The sequence below is a fragment of the Plasmodium brasilianum genome, chromosome 10, assembly GCF_023973825.1.
Source record: "Plasmodium brasilianum strain Bolivian I chromosome 10, whole genome shotgun sequence".
NCBI lineage: Eukaryota > Apicomplexa > Aconoidasida > Haemosporida > Plasmodiidae > Plasmodium > Plasmodium brasilianum.
In genome coordinates, this window is record NC_090123.1 from 2,115,570 (window position 1) to 2,132,738 (window position 17,169).

The following is a 17,169-nucleotide window of genomic DNA, read 5'->3' on the forward strand; positions in this document are numbered from 1 at the left end:
TTTTCGTTAGGTCCTATTAATACTATAGAGTTCTGTGCAACAATTTATGTTTTTCAATTATAAGACGATGTTTAAGAGGCATAATATATATAATGAATAAGATAATTCTTAGGACGCTAATGAAAAATTTAATGAATATATTCCTAGTATAATATAATGTACTCATTCTCACCGCATATATTTATTTTATTCTAATTATAAAATAAAGTACTTATGAACTAAAATAATTATTTTATTTTAATTTTCTTATGAAAATTATTGATAATAAAAATTTAGAATTGTTCTGTTAAACCATTAATATATATATATATATATATTTTTTTTTTTTTTTTTTTTTTTGAGAATTTATGATTAATATTAGATTTACAAAAAATGATTTATTTTATGCCTTTTTTTTTATAACTTTTTTGAAAATATTTACAAAAATGTATTTAAAATTATGTTTCACTTTTTATGCTCTATATTTGTATTCTATTTATGTAATCTTATTCCTTTTTAAAATATAAAATAACAATGCATATACATATACATTTTTAGAGCTATCTTGTATATAAAATGTTATTATTTTACTTAATTAAAAATATTATAGCGTTAAATAATACTAATATGAAAGAAGACATATAATCTTTACCTTATATTTTTTATTTGGAGGTGTTCTAATTTATGTAATGAGGTGTAATGATAGTATAGATGAGAATTTGCCTTATATTTTTTGATAACTCACCTTAAATATATTTATAAGTAAATTTTCGTCATACGTAAGTAAATTTATCTTACCATAAATACTAAAAATATTTTTTTTATCATTGTAGTGTACCTTAGATAAATCTTTAGATCAATGGAGAAGCGAAAATGGAACCTTAGATTCAACAACTGATATATATTATTATTTGAAAATGAGAAAGATACAAATAATATACTATTAAAGATATATTATTTGAAATTGGATAAGATGATACAAAAAATAAAGGTGATTATGTTGAATAGGCTTATGGTTGAAAAGGTTAGTGTAATTTTAAACTTAATTTAAATTCTACAGAATATAAATTAATCAAAAAATATATGTGTATTATATGTGAGGTATTTTCAGTGATAAATATATTTTTGTTTTTGAAAAACTATTATTTAAAGGATTTAGTTCCATATATGAATGCCTGATATATATCAATACTACGTAGAAAAAATGTTTTAAATAATCGTCATGTATCTTTATCTCTTTACTATTTATTCTATGGGAATACTTTCATTTATAACATTTTTGTTAATTTTTTATTTCTTATTTCATTAATAAATTTATTGTTTAATAGGGATTGTGTTACAAAGAAAATTATTTTACTTTAATAAGGAATATATAACTGAAATTTAGATAATTACTTTATTTTGTAATTTATTGGCTATTTATGAACTAGTAAACTTTTTAAAATAAATCGTTGGAATTTGAAAAAATTAAATTGTATCCTATTTACATTTCATATATTGTTTTCAGAAATAACATTATTCATGAATCTAATGAATTTTTTCTTTATACTTAATGAAATTATATTCTTAATAAAAAAAATTAATGTATAATTATAATTTTATTCTTATGCGCCCTGGATATTATAGAAATATATATTGATACACAAAGTAAGGGAAAATATTATAAATATTTTTAGAATTTCACATGTCTCTAAATTATCTTTATTATAATAATGAATTTTATTGACGTAATTTAATATTTTTATGGATTGTACATAAATATATTTTATTTTAAATATATAAATATAAAATTGATATTTCTCAATATTTACAATATAAATATGGGAATTTTAAGCAAAAATTATATGTACAATATATATCATGTAGGATTGTATTATGATAAATATTTGACCTTTTAATTTAATATGTAAAATCACAATGAATATAACTTTGCGAATCTAGTGAGGTGATTTATATATTTAAAAATTATATATATTTTTTTTATGGTTTTAAATGTTTATTTGAATTATCTTTTAAAAACATTTTATATACATTAAATTTATTTTCAATATATTACGTTGTTCTTCATATATTAAGATCAAAAGGATATATTTTTTTGTGCTTATATGTATTTTTTATTTTAATGTAAGTCTAGTAAGTCATATTTATAAAAAAATGATTATGCATATTATATGTTTAATAACTCATTTGAGGTAAAGTTTTATATAATATTTTTTTTTATTTTTCAAATTTGAAGTTATGAATAAATAATCGTATAATTTTCGTTTAATGTATTAATTATTAATGAAATATTATGGATATAAGAATTTTTGAATCATTATTTTTATATAGGGTGCTTAAAGTTTCCTAATATTATTTTTTGTTTCATGTAATTTTTGAAGCTCACAAAGTTTTTTAGAAATTACTTAAACATATGTGAAATATATATTGATAACAAAAATTCTTATTCATTTTACTATCGACATAAGTAACTATGTTATATTACCTATAATATTATTATGTAATGTACTTTGTACAAAATTACTCTATAAATATTTATTTTTTTTTTATCATATTTTATATATATATATATATATATATATATAACTTTAAAAAAATAAAAAGTAATATAAAAAAATTTGATATATTTATAAACTTTCCTTTTACATAGAATAGCATATATTATATCTAGTTAAATACTATAAGCTTCAACAATTATACTAAAAAAGTAATGGATCAGCTTTTATTTACCTTTTAAATATATACTTTTTCAGTAAGTCATATACTATAAATTTGATGTTATAAATACATTATAAATCATAAAATAAGGCATACACTTAAAAAAGAACTAATGAGCATACTACAAAAAAAAATAAAACAAAAGGTTGTAAAACAAAATTGTTTTCTTCATTTATTATTATACTGTTATAATTATTAATAATATTATGTTAATAACCTGTTTTTCTCTAATATAAATGTTAAAAAATTATAATAATTAACAAGTTAACGTAAATTTAATGAGAAATACTTCACTTAATATACACAAAAATATATTATCTATATTCTCTACGTTCTAAATTCCATATATATACACAATATTTCGAAATATTATGAAATAATATATATATATATTGTTTTATTTTGAAAATTAAAAAAATAACAATTTAATTAATTCTCTATATTGAATAAATAATTTTTATATTTTGAATATTTCTTACTGAATTCAATTTATATTATATTATGTAAAGTTATATTCTTATAAACAATATTAATATTAAAATTTCAGTATATGTTTTTGAAGTTATATTTTTTTCTCTATTGTGAGAGAAATTGTAAAAACATATTTTTAATTTCTTTTATGATAAAATAATAAAAAAAAAATAAATCATAATAATGTCTTTTATGTTTAAAAAAACATATTATTGTTAATTATATATCTGATCAGTATATTATTGTATTATAGTTTTTTAACATGGAAAGAAAAACAATGTTACTATTATTTGTTAAAATTACTGCATTTGTCCTCTTAAGTTATGTATACCATTTTTACATTTATATGATTATTATAATTTTAAGTGCATATATAATATTTATTTTTTTCGAGTTTTATTTTGGTTAGTAATTTTTTTTTGCTAGAATTTATTCATTAGAATAAATAATAATTTTTTTTTACATTTTTAGAGTAGGCGAAGTAAATCTTTGGTTGAATGCTACAACAAACGTAGAAAGTTATACGGAAGAAATTACCGTTTAATGGCAAAAAATAAGCAGGATAAGGATTCAAGTATTTTGTATTTAAAAGAAGAAATACCAAATGGAGTAAATTATATAAAAGATATATTTAATAATGAAAAATGTACCTCAGGAAAAACGAAACAATCAAATGGAAGTTCACAAAGAAATAAAAGAGTACATAAAAAAAATATGAAGAATAAATCTTGTATATTTGAAACGAAAAAATATTCTCATTTAGAAAAAAAAATATTCAAAGAACTAGATTATGTAGATTTTCTAAAAAACAACAGGACAATTAGTGATAAGATTTACAAAAAAATAATACTTAAAAAATGCGGATTACGAGTAGCTTTACCTTTATTACTTTTTTTAGTGTTAACAGTATCATTCATATTAGATAATTTTTGTGGATGTGGACTTACACGTGGTTTGTTAAAATTAATAATACATAGTTCACCTGTTGTAGAGGTTGATATACTTAAAAATAATCCATTTTTTTCTCATATTACAAGAATTAAACCATTATCAGAGGTATTTGAAAAGGATGAAATCTCTTCCGCATTTGCATACTTATATGCCTTTTTGACGAAGCCATCTCTAAATCCGTTCACCCAAGCTTTGGTGGAAACCACAAGTAATAGTGTAAAGAAGGTGAGAAACTACTGTGTGTCAGGTTTTTTGGGATTTCTTATATATTTTGTGCCCATATTCATATTAAGTATAATTCTTATATCAGGACTTGTTTATTATCATAAAAAAGTTAAAAAATTTGATAAAATTAAACTCAGGAAAAGGTAAAATGTATAGTATGTAATATTTTCCTATATATAATTAAACCATAAATATAATATACTAAATATTTTGAATAGTATTCATAATATATATACCTATAATTGCTTAAATTTTATAAATGTATGTTAATATAACTGGTTTAATTCATACGCAGCAGTAAAATCATATATTTTTATTTGTTGTGAATTTGAATGTTTTAATCTATTTTATCATATAGTTTAAGGTATCGTTTCATATAAATTGAATATTCTGGATTATTGTGTATATTCGTATATTTGCAAAATTTTTTTAAGAAAAAGATATAATTCTGCTTATAATTAACATATAGTAAGACATTTTATATAATTTTATTTATGACTCGTGTTAATTTATATTTTAACTATGAACAATACTTTATATTTTTTATTTGTTCTATTATAAAATGAATAATTTTTGACTTATTCTAAAAAATGTTTGATAATATTTAAAATTAAAAATATTTATTATTTTTTGTTTTAGGTGACTGGAAGTAAATTTATTTTGTTGTATTTATGTAGATACATATAATACATAAAAGAAAACATAATATTTATTACATAAAATAGATTTTATGAAAAATACGATATCGAACAATTTCATTGTAAATAATGTTTTAAAGGTTTTTTATTTTGTTTTTTTTGAATTATAAAAAGAACAAAATATAAATAAATAATAGAATATTTTATTACATTTAGGATACTTATAATTGTTCAATAACTGAATAATTCTAAGAATTCACAATTAAATGGAGAGTTCCAAGATTTTTTATTTTTTTATTCTGGTGAATTCAAGTGTTAACTCTATATGGTAAAAATTAATTAAATATATATTATATTAAAAATTTATAAATGTAGAATATATATTTTATATTTTTTACAATATTTAAAGTTTAAATTAATGAATTAAAAGTAAGGAGTTATTAATAAATAATATTCATAAATACATTTTTTTAATATAATAGTAAAATATTTAAGGCTTATGTATCTACGTAAAAAGATAAATTATCTTTAGGGGTAATAAAAAAATATAAGATTTTTCTCATTCATATAATAACGTGATATTATTTTTTTTATGTTTATTAATATATTATGTATATGGTTAATATTATTTTAAATATGTATAGATATATATATAGTTTATATTGAATATTGCTAATTAATTTATATTAATAATGTTTTTTTTTTTAAATAAAATCTAATTAAGAAAAAAAATTATTTTTCTATAAATAATTCATAGGTATATTACTCTGTTCTTTGTGATAAAATGAGTTTTAAATAAGTCTATTAAAAAAATTTTGACGTTTTTTTGTAGAAGTTTTAAATAAGGGTAGTAGTTTTATATTATGTATATTGAAGAATTAATAAGCATTAAAAAATATAAAAATACAGTAATATTTCCATTGTAAATGTAAATATATATTAATTTTATTTTATAAGATATTAAAAAAAGAAAAAAATTTAATTACTATCAGTACTCATATATTTGAAAACATCATCAACTAAAAGTATAATATATTGATATAAATAATAGATTTATAAGATAAGCTTGAAAAAAATAATATTTAATCAACAAATTATTGAAATAATAATAAAACGTTAATACGAATATATATATATATATATATATATATATTAATAAAACAGTTCACTTAATGTTTATGTATTATAAAAGGTTAAGAATAAATATTTTATAAGACAATTAATCTATTTGTATTTTATTACTTAATATAGCGAAAACATAAATAATATGGAAAATTATAGATTATTTTAAAAATAAATGCTCAAAAAATCTTCAGAAATGATGAATATTTCTAAAATAGAAAAAGTTATTCATAAATAATTGTTTAAAAAAATTAAAATAAAAAACTTATTTTTAATAATTTTAGAATTTATATATGGACGGTTTTACAAATTATTTATTAATATCTTATATGAGAAAAAATGTTGAACCATTAACTCATAGTATCAGTTTAACGTAAATTAATAAGAGTCTTCATAAATGATACAATAAATGTATATATTGTGTAAATCTATGAAATTTTAATGACAATTTTAGTAATATCTTTTTTCTAATTTTTTAATTATTATCTTGAGAAAATCATACTTTCTAACATCAATAATATTATGCTATATTTCAGATAATTACAATAAATTATTATAGCCATATTATTTTAATAATTATAATTCCTAGTGTTCTAATACATAAGATGAATAAATATTTCGATATTATAAAATATTTTTATTAAATACATTTTTAAAACAATATTATTTATATATTCATGTGGATTTACTATGTTGTAACTTTAAGATATGTTCGTGATCTTATATATTTACAACGGAATAAATGAAAAATGACTTGTCAGTTAAAAACTGCAGCAGAAAAATACTAAAAAGTACATTTTAATAAATTGTATTTTTATTCTTTATCATTTGTTATATGTATAATATACACAATATATATTATCCTTATTTTTAAATTTACTTTTTTTGAAATATCCTTAAATTAATGCTAGTGCAAATGATATTTCTGTAGAGGTTTTTCCCTTAACATATATTTTTCTTTTTCTTTTTTTAATATATTAGTATATCTTCTATGAGCATATAATTAATTAAAAAGAAATTAAAGTTTTAGATATATGAATATTCAAAATTTTCATTTAGAAAATAATTGAATAAATTAAAAAGTGTAACTTTTAAAATTTATGCTACAAAAAAAAAAAAAATTAGTTTGTATTTTCTTTAAGAATTGACAGTACTTCGTAGATTATGTAGATCTTATAAGTATGATTTTTTAAAAAAATAGAAACACTAAAAAATTTTATGTGCTTGAGTACTAATTAATGGAAGTGTTATAATTAACATTTCATATGTTATTTTTTTCTTTTATAATTAATTTTATTATAATTATACTTAATTAGTTTTTAAAAAATGTGTTTACAAAATTTGAATTATTATTAGGATACCATACTTAAAATTGATAATTGTTGTCCTATTATGTCGAGAAATATATTTTATATATTCTCTACATTCTGTATAATAGATAAACTTAATATTTACATAAAATAAGAAAACGCATATTTATTTTTCTATATATTCTGAAAGTTATTAATAAAAGAATCGTTTAATTAGTGCACTACATTATATAAATAAATTATATATTGCATATATTTATGAATCAATTCAAATTTTTTTATTTTAATGAAAGTTTTTTTTATTGTATTAGAATTAAATTAAAAATCTCATAATCTATTTTTAAAGTTATTTTACGTTGAATATGTGGAAAAGAACATTATATTCATGTATATTTAGTATATGTTTACGAAAAAATAATTTTTTTAATAAATATAGATTTTCATATCACTAGAAGAATATAATAATATTATTAATTTTTTCTTTACTTAATATATTGGAATATTTAAAATATATATATTGAGACTGAATATGAAGATAATTATATTTACTAATATTGGTTCGTTTATTCTTTTAACTTGGATATATCATTTTAACATTGATGTGGTATGATAACGTTATTTAAATATTTTTGTATTATTCTTAACTTTTATGTTTTATATTTATTAATAATATTTTGTAATAATAGTTTATTTATATATTTAAATAATAAATATCTACCTTGTTCATTTAGAGATATTTTAGTAAATTTTTGGAAGACAATTATTACCATAATAATAAATTAGATGCAAGAACTTATAGATTACTAGGAGAATATGAAAAGCTCAAAGATTCAAAAATTGTATATTTAAAAAAGGATGTACCACATAATGTAAAATACGAAAAAAAAAATATATGTAATAATGAAAAATGGACGGCAAAAAAAGAATCTAATAGAAATTTATTGAATATGGCTCATTATTATACTCAAGTTACAGATTACAATGATGGAATATTTGATGGGAAGCATTTCCATTTTGAAAGAAAATGGATTAAAAAAAAAGATTATGAACATTTTCTTGAAAAAAAAAGAAGAATTTGTGATATATCCTTAAGAAAAATAAAACTTAGAAAATATAAATTTGGAGTTGCTCTATTTTTACTTTTTTTCTTTTTGGGAATAGGATTATCCGTATTACCGGGATTACCATTTATGAAAACTGTAGATGATTGGATAAAAAGTGATGAATTATTGAAAAGTTTGTATAGTTCTCTAGAACAGGCAGGAAAAACAGGGATGTTCTATATTTATATAGCATTATTTAGTGTAATTGTGGTTGTATTATCGGTAGTAGTTATAATAGTAGTTTATAGGATTTTAAGGAATAATGAAAAATATAATAGAATTAAGTTAATGACGGAGTAAAATGAATAAAAATGAATGTTTGTCTATCACTAAAAACTTTAATATGAAGTAGTAAATTAAACAACTATATTGATATACTTAATATGAATATATATATTTTCTAAAGTATTATAAAGCTACACGTATATCTAGTCTCTTTGATACAAAGAAACAGAAATATATAATCTTCTTTTTTTGTCAATTTTAATGTATTAATGTTTTTGAATTTTCATTTTAAATTATTATTATAGCTTAAATATTATGGTGTAGCACATATATTTATGAGTATAAATATATGTCTAAGAAATATATTTGGTTGTGCCTTAATTTGAATGTATAATAGTACGATTCACATAATTATATAGAAGTTTCTTAATTTAGAAGTATACTAATCAATTTTGATTTCTTTGTTGAATCTCAGTGCAATCTAAAATTATTATTTGTTCAAGTAATTAAGAAAAGTTTTTATTTTTAAATTAACAATGAATGTGTGTTGTTTTGTATTTAATGTAAAAAAGCATATGTATTTCGTTATACTAATACATGTATATATATTTTTGTTTTTCTCTTAGGACAGAACTGAATATTTTTTGCATAAAATGTGCCCATGTAAAACATATTATAAAACTAATATATTGAAAAAATATGTTTAACAGACTTTTAGCTTATTTTATTTCGAGAAAATGTCAAAATATAGATATATAATTTAATAATATATTTTTTAATTATAGAATAACTATAATATCATATTAAATTTCAGATTATCAATCACTAAGTATAAATGAATTTTTAAAACCATTTGTTATATTATTATGGTTCCTAGCTGTTGCGCTAACTGGAGTTTGTGCAAAATATTTATATATAAATTATGTTGAGCATTTATAATTAAATATAGAGCACGTATTTCTTATTTTTCATGTTGCTCTGTTATTAATCTAATGAATTAATTTTAATTATATATTCATAAATCATATATTGAAATTCTTTTTTTTTTTTTAAATATTATTTATAAAATTTATGTCTACTTTTTATAACATATATCTTCTTATTTTACTAGTTGGTACTAATTTTAAATATCTATAGTTTTCATTAATTATTTCTCAAAAAATATTAGATAACTTTTGATATAGTATATTGAGAATAAATAAATAAAAACTAGGCAGTTGTTTTTTACTTACATAAAACAAAACTCTTCTTTCTAGCGAAAAGGTGTTTATTGAAAATTTAACATCATAGTTTGCAGTTATTAAATAATTTTATATCTACAAAATATTTTTTTTTTAAGTATGCGAAAATATTAGTAATTTTACTCATGGAGCACTAAATTCATATTTTAAATATTTTAAAATTAAATTTTATATATTTTTCGATTTTATATGAATTAAAATTCCATCTTTTTTACTTAATTTTTGAATGAGGTATTTAATATTTTCCTTGCAAACTGTACAGTAGAAAAGTTACTCCTATATACATAAATCATAATTTTCGCGTTATTAAAAATTTCATATTTCTATAGTCTTATGTATGAATACTTTATTTAAAGTATTTTTTAAATATTCCTTTTCATTATTTTTGGAATTTTTTATGAGTTCAATAATAAATTATAAGGCTTTATAATTTTATTTTTGTTTCTACCTCGGAATATGGTAGTGCAGCGGTCATCATATATTATGTACTTTCTTTAACATTATGTATTAATACAATGCCATTATTTATAAATTCTTTATGATATTTCTTTTTAGTAATTTGTTTTATTTTTTTTTCTGTATAGTAGAAAATTATACATTTGTGTATCTTGGAGTATGTAAAATATATGAATTTAAAAATGAGTTCATTCTTCTGAATGTAGATAACTCAAGGAAAAATTATATTAATAATCCTTATGTTTATGTCATGGTAGTTCTTCTAAAAATGAGGTATTTAAATTTTTTTGAGTATACATAATTATATTATTTTTATTGTGTGTAGAAGATGAAAAAATTTTATGGTTTCTTTTAGTTTACTGTAAAAAATTTCGAATATACAATAAAATATATATATTTTTACAATCTGCTAACAATGCAATAGGAGTATTTCATGATGATAATATGAAGTTCTAACTTTTACAAAATATTGTTTATAATTAAATATTTTATATTGAGTACTCACCTATATATGCATATAGTTATAATAAGTTGCTCCTATTATATATTAATATAATTAATCAAGTATTAAAAATACTTTGAGTTTGTAGTAATGGCAATATTTTTATGAGAAAATGTTATAGTACAATATGTGAAAAAAAAATTATATACATGAAAAACATACCAGTAAGCATTAAAAAGTTTAAAAAATATATATATCTTTGTTGTTTACGTATAATATTTCATAAAGATTTGTAACGTTTCCTAATTTTTTATTTTTGATGTATAAAAAAAAAAAAACATGCTATAAGATTTTTTTGACTAAAATTTTTAACGTAAATTGAGGATACTTATAAATGTATTAATTTCATCGCATCCGTGAGTTTTGGAATTGTTATGTGTACTTTTTTTTTTTTTTTTTTTGTGTAGAATAATATTTATATAGTTAAATTTCTAAAAAAATAGAAAAGAAATGAGATATACAAATAAAAAAATAATTAATTTCATTATATCATAATATTACAGATTTATATATATAAGAAAACTAAAATAAGTAAATGTTTAGTTAATATTAGAACAATACTGATAGTTACTTCATATCGTTACCTTTATATTAATTGTTATGTATTAATTGTCGCTTTATTCAAAATGTAATCATATTTTAATAAATTTTTGTTATTTAGAGTTTATAGATAAATAATTATTTCTTGTTTTTGAAAATAAATTAGACTAAAATTACGTTGTTTTAATTTTTTTTATTTGTATGGAAATATTTAAAAATATTAATAATACAAATGCATGCATTATATAGAATTATAAAAATACAACAAAATTGAAGAACATTCTTACAGATTAACATAATGAAAAATATTACAGAAATATTCTTTTGTATAAGGAATAAAAATTATTTATATAAAAACTGCATAAACCAAATAGTAAATATGATAATAAAATTTTTATAAAATTGAAAAAAATTGTTTTTATATATTTATGATTGTTCCTTAGTGCTATTAGCTCTTAATTTATTTGTATTTTTATAGAATACATTAAGTTAATTACAAACAACAAATTTAATTTTTGCTAAAGCCACCAAAGGGAAAGATAATTATATATATTAGAAGGTATAAATTTAATATCTTAAAAAAGTTAAATTATTCTCCCAAAAAATAAAAGAAAATGCTCTTTTATGGATCTTCTGGATATTATGTTTTTAATTTTTATATGCCATTATTACCCTCTAAAATATATATATTTTTTATTAACTTACATTTTAATGGATTTTAAGTATTTACATGTTTATATGTGTGAATAACATTTATTATATGTATATATATATTCCTTAAAAGTTCTTTACTTAACATATTAATATTTCCCTATTATTTCACATTTTTATTTATTCCTTCTACCTCATTTGTTTTTTCTTTTTTTTTTTTGTAATTAATTTTTGAAAAATTAAAATTATTAAATACGAAATTATTAAACTTTAATGGAATTCAAGCACGAATTTTTAAAAATAGTGTAGAGCTAAATTTGAGTTTTATAGTTATGGTAATGTCACCGAATTGTGTAAATAACTTTGAACTTATATAATAATTTTTTTTATATGCGCAATTAAAAATGGAAATTTTTTTTTATTTTCTGTACTTAGGGTATCAATTTTCATTATATCTATAAGAATTAACGTATTGCACGCACGAGTACCTTAATAAATATAAAATAAGAAAATTAAGTAAATGAATATTATGTATATGTAAAGATTTTAAGTATTATATTAACGAGATGTACGCTTTCTTTTTTTAGGTTCCCTTCACTACTATCAAGATGTCTTATTTATCCAGAATGCAGGTTATGTTGAAAAAGGAGAGAATGTAGAAGAAGAAAATCATTTTCGGACAAGGTCATGCAAAACTCTAAGAATATAAAAAAAAGGTAAATAACATAAAACATGATTGATATTGGTACAAAAACATGTGTATAATTGGGTATTTTAAGAAAACATTTTATGTCCCTATTTTATTCATTGTTCAAACAGATCTTACGAAGTTTTTTTGAAAACAAAGTTGCATATACACATAAATGTGTTATTCAAAAAGGACAAACAAAAAATGTTAGTGTATTTTTCTACACAATTTTTCTAATTTATTTTTTCTTTCCAATGCATGTATGAAAGTGCAAAATTTCGAAAAACTAAACATATAATTATGTAGTTTCTTGGGAATCGGTGACATAAGAGTTAAAATTATTTTTAAAGAATTTATATGTGTGAATCATGCTGCTATAATGTATACATATGTATGGGCATACATTCGTGTATATTTACATGTACATAAGAACATGTGTGTATGTAAATGCATATAGGAGTGTGTGTACATGTACATATGTATACTTACATAATGTAAAATACGAATTTATATATTTAAAGACATATACTTTCTTATATTTTAAAAAAAGCACCTTTATGTTTAAACGTCAAAAATTATATTGAATTATTTTCTATGTTATTAACATGATTTATGGAAGCATGTTTTCCTACATAAAAGCAATAATATCTAATAAAACAAATAGGATGCATTTTTTACAGCTTGATTTATCTATTTCATTTTATGCTATCATTATAGAAATTCGTTATTATTTCTGAGATTCGTACATATATGTATACATTTTTTTATTATGTTGTTGTACCATGCATGTGTAACATGAATAAAGGAATCCATGGGAATAATACTTTCATAAAGTTACTAATGCTCATTTAATTTATTAAAATAAAGATAAATAGAATAAGAAATTCATTATGGGAGAACAATTTTATGTCATTAACTGAATCAATTTTAGGATATAATTGAGTTCATACCTATACACGTTAGTAGAATAGCATTATTCATTATTAGATGCATTTGTTAGCACATGACAAGCAAGCATATATATATGCTTATTTATACTCTCTACCATTGTATGTTTTAGATTATTTATAATGAAAAGTTATAAAAGGGAAAACATGTGTACACATGTATATGTATACAGACTTTTAAATATTGGAAATTAATTTACATTACTTTACAGATATTACCAATTTATGTTTATTTTTTATACATCTGAAAAATTTGGAATAAGTACATGTACTTAAAAGAGAATGGAACGAATGATAAAATTAAGATAAATAACAAGAAAATATAAGGACAATGCATGAATTCGCTAAAAGAGTTACTTACCTTAAGGATGTTAACAAAGAAAAGGGATAAGAAAACATATATATTGTAACTCACTTGAACAGTGAGCTGGTCAAATATATTATTTGGAAAGGAAATTCGTTTAACTGTAGCCTATTTTATGTTACATTAGAAATGTTAGCGTACTTCTGATTACCTCTATTAAATATCTTTATATGGAAATCAATTAATGTATTCATTGTAAACATGGAGAATACAAAAAAAAGGATATAAAAAATACAAATATATTAGAGGCAATGGTATAACCAAAAATCCAAAATCTATTAGTTCATTGTAGTATAATAGAAAACATTTCATATATGTAACTAAGTGTACATATACATACAATGTACTATGTTGATGGATATGTTCATTATTTTCACAAAAGTAAAACAAGTATTTAATATAAGATACATGTGTAGTAATAAAAAATATGAATAAGGTAATTATGTATACAAATATGAATGTAATACATGAATTTATTTGTAACATAAAAAAAGGAAAACTTATAATTTAATTTTTTTTGTTTTTTTTTATAATAATTACATTATATATATATATATATATATAAGTTATCTCGTTTGTAACAAGAATGTCTTAGATATATTTTTAACAAAAACATTATTAGAAAAAATAAATATCTGTAAAGTTCTAGAGTAGAATGAAATACATATATATAAAACTCATAATGGTCCTAATGTTATAGAATATATTAATATATAAACGTTTATGTGAACATACTTCAATAGAGGTCATAGTAATATTAGAATTGTAGATAAGATTTAATAGTTGTATAATATGTATTATTTAAAAATATTACGTAATGAAATAATTATAAAATAATAATTTCCCTAAAAATATGTATAGCACATATTATTTTTTGAACGAAATATTAAAATAAAAAAAGTCATATGCTTTATTATGACATTAAGTACATGCTAAATTAAAAGAAACTTAATATAATATAACAAAAGTTATATTTATGAGAAATTATATTTAAAATTGACATTATATATACAATAATTTAAAAAGTATTCATGGATTAATTTAAGTATATATGAGTTAATAAATATGCATATATGAAACACATATATATATTTAATACATCTACACTCTCATATAGTATTTGTTCACTCAGAACTAAAGTATTTCAAAAAAAATAAAAATTATTTATTGAATGTTCACTCATTTTTCTGAATATATGCAATTATTTAATTTAAATTAATCTGGATATTTTTAATAGTTTCAACATGTATAAAATAATTTAGGCAAAAATTATATTTTTAAATATTATTAACTGTATTAGTTACACAAATATCTAGAAAGGAATCATAAAAATGGAGCTTATAAATTCATGTAATTTGTATCATAATATATTATTATTATTAGATGGTTTTAATTATTAAGATAATTTTTTCTATATATTTATATAAACACAAATTTGTAAATTTTGACAAGAGGACATCTAAATGAAAGAATCATTTAAAGGTCTTGAACAATTAATCTTTTTATATATATAAACATCTATATAATATATACTGCATATATATAAAAAATTGAAATAAAGAAGATTATTTTCTTATCTGTGCGAAATATTATAATGTAATACGTGTTATATAGCCTATTATAAATTTAAAGTTTTTTTATATTTTTTTTTAATTATGTATTTTTTGTAGAGATGTAATTTACTTGCGAATATTCTGATCAATTTATAATTATACTATCAAAATAATACATTGTGCTTTATAATTATTCACATTCACTCTATTAAACAAAAACTAATGAATATAACTATTTCTTTTTTTATAGGTATTTTTCATAAAATATTTAATTTATTTTAAGTTAATATATGAAATTTAAAATATGGTTCTCAGTAATATTTATATGTAAATCAATGAAAAATATATAAGTTTTTATCTGATCCATAAAAATGTTAAATTATAAAGTAGGCATTAAATATTCTCCAAAATTTTATTATTTGATTTTTTATATATTATATTTTTGCATTTATAAACAAAGTTATTTTTTGTTGTAAATTATTTTATTTGCAGTGGTTATTTATTAGAATTTTTTTTTTTAAGTAACATATTTACTAAAATATTATTTTATTAAATTCTTCTTCTTTTTTAATATTATCATTTCTATAGAACTTATAAATTTATAATTTTTTTTTTTAAAAATAAAATAATAAAAAAATATAAATTGTTTTATTTTTAAATGTAATAAATTTCACCTTAGTTATTGTAAAAAAAATGTATTATTTTAAATTATATAAAAATTATAGCATATCGTTTATAACACAATGGTAAAAATATATTAAACTGTTAAATTGGATAGTATTTTGTAATAAAAATTTGTACTTTATTTAAATCTTAGAATGTAATTTTTATATGATTACAGTATAAATGCTGTACATGTAGTAGGTTTATAAAATATATTGTAGAGTAACATGTGCCATATAATAAATTTGTCTTTTTTTATTTTTTTTTCTCTTTCATTCCTATTAATACTTTTGTATACTATAGAATAATTTGTGTTTTTCTATTATAATATAATGTTTTAAAAGCATAAACTATATAAAGAAGTAAGCTCATTCTTAAGTTTCTAAACAACAAATTAATGACTATATTACTAGTATAAGCTAAAGTATCTATTCTTACCGCATATATTTTTTTTGTTTTAGCTGTAAAATAAAATTCTTATGAACTAAAAAATCCATTTTATTTTAATGTTGTTATGGAAATTACTGATAATAAACACTTATAATTGTTCTGTTAGAGTATTAATATATATATATTTTTTTTGAGAACTTATGAATAATATTACATTTACAGAAAGTTATTTATTTATGTTACCTTTTTCATAATAACTTTCTTAGAAATATTTACAAAATATATTTAAAATTTTATTTGCTTTAATATACTCTGTACACGTATTTTATTTATGAAGTGTTTTGCTCTTTTAAAAAATATAATAACAATGAAAATAAATATACCTTTTCATTACTATCTAGTGGATAAACAGTTATAATATGAAAGAAAAAA

General features: G+C 18.8%; 2 protein-coding genes across 2 annotated transcripts; both read left to right on the top strand.

The window, feature by feature from the left end:
* Positions 1-3,430: 3,430 nt before the first annotated feature.
* MKS88_003478 (uncharacterized protein) lies at positions 3,431-4,491 on the top strand (the record flags this gene model as incomplete). The annotated part of the gene is made up of 2 exons (XM_067216572.1): positions 3,431-3,478; positions 3,640-4,491. The coding sequence occupies 2 exons, from the start codon at positions 3,431-3,433 to the stop codon at positions 4,489-4,491; spliced, it is 900 nt and encodes a 299-aa protein (XP_067073206.1).
* Positions 4,492-7,943: 3,452 nt separating this feature from the next.
* MKS88_003479 (uncharacterized protein) lies at positions 7,944-8,817 on the top strand (the record flags this gene model as incomplete). The annotated part of the gene is made up of 2 exons (XM_067216573.1): positions 7,944-8,018; positions 8,146-8,817. The coding sequence occupies 2 exons, from the start codon at positions 7,944-7,946 to the stop codon at positions 8,815-8,817; spliced, it is 747 nt and encodes a 248-aa protein (XP_067073207.1).
* Positions 8,818-17,169: the final 8,352 nt, after the last annotated feature.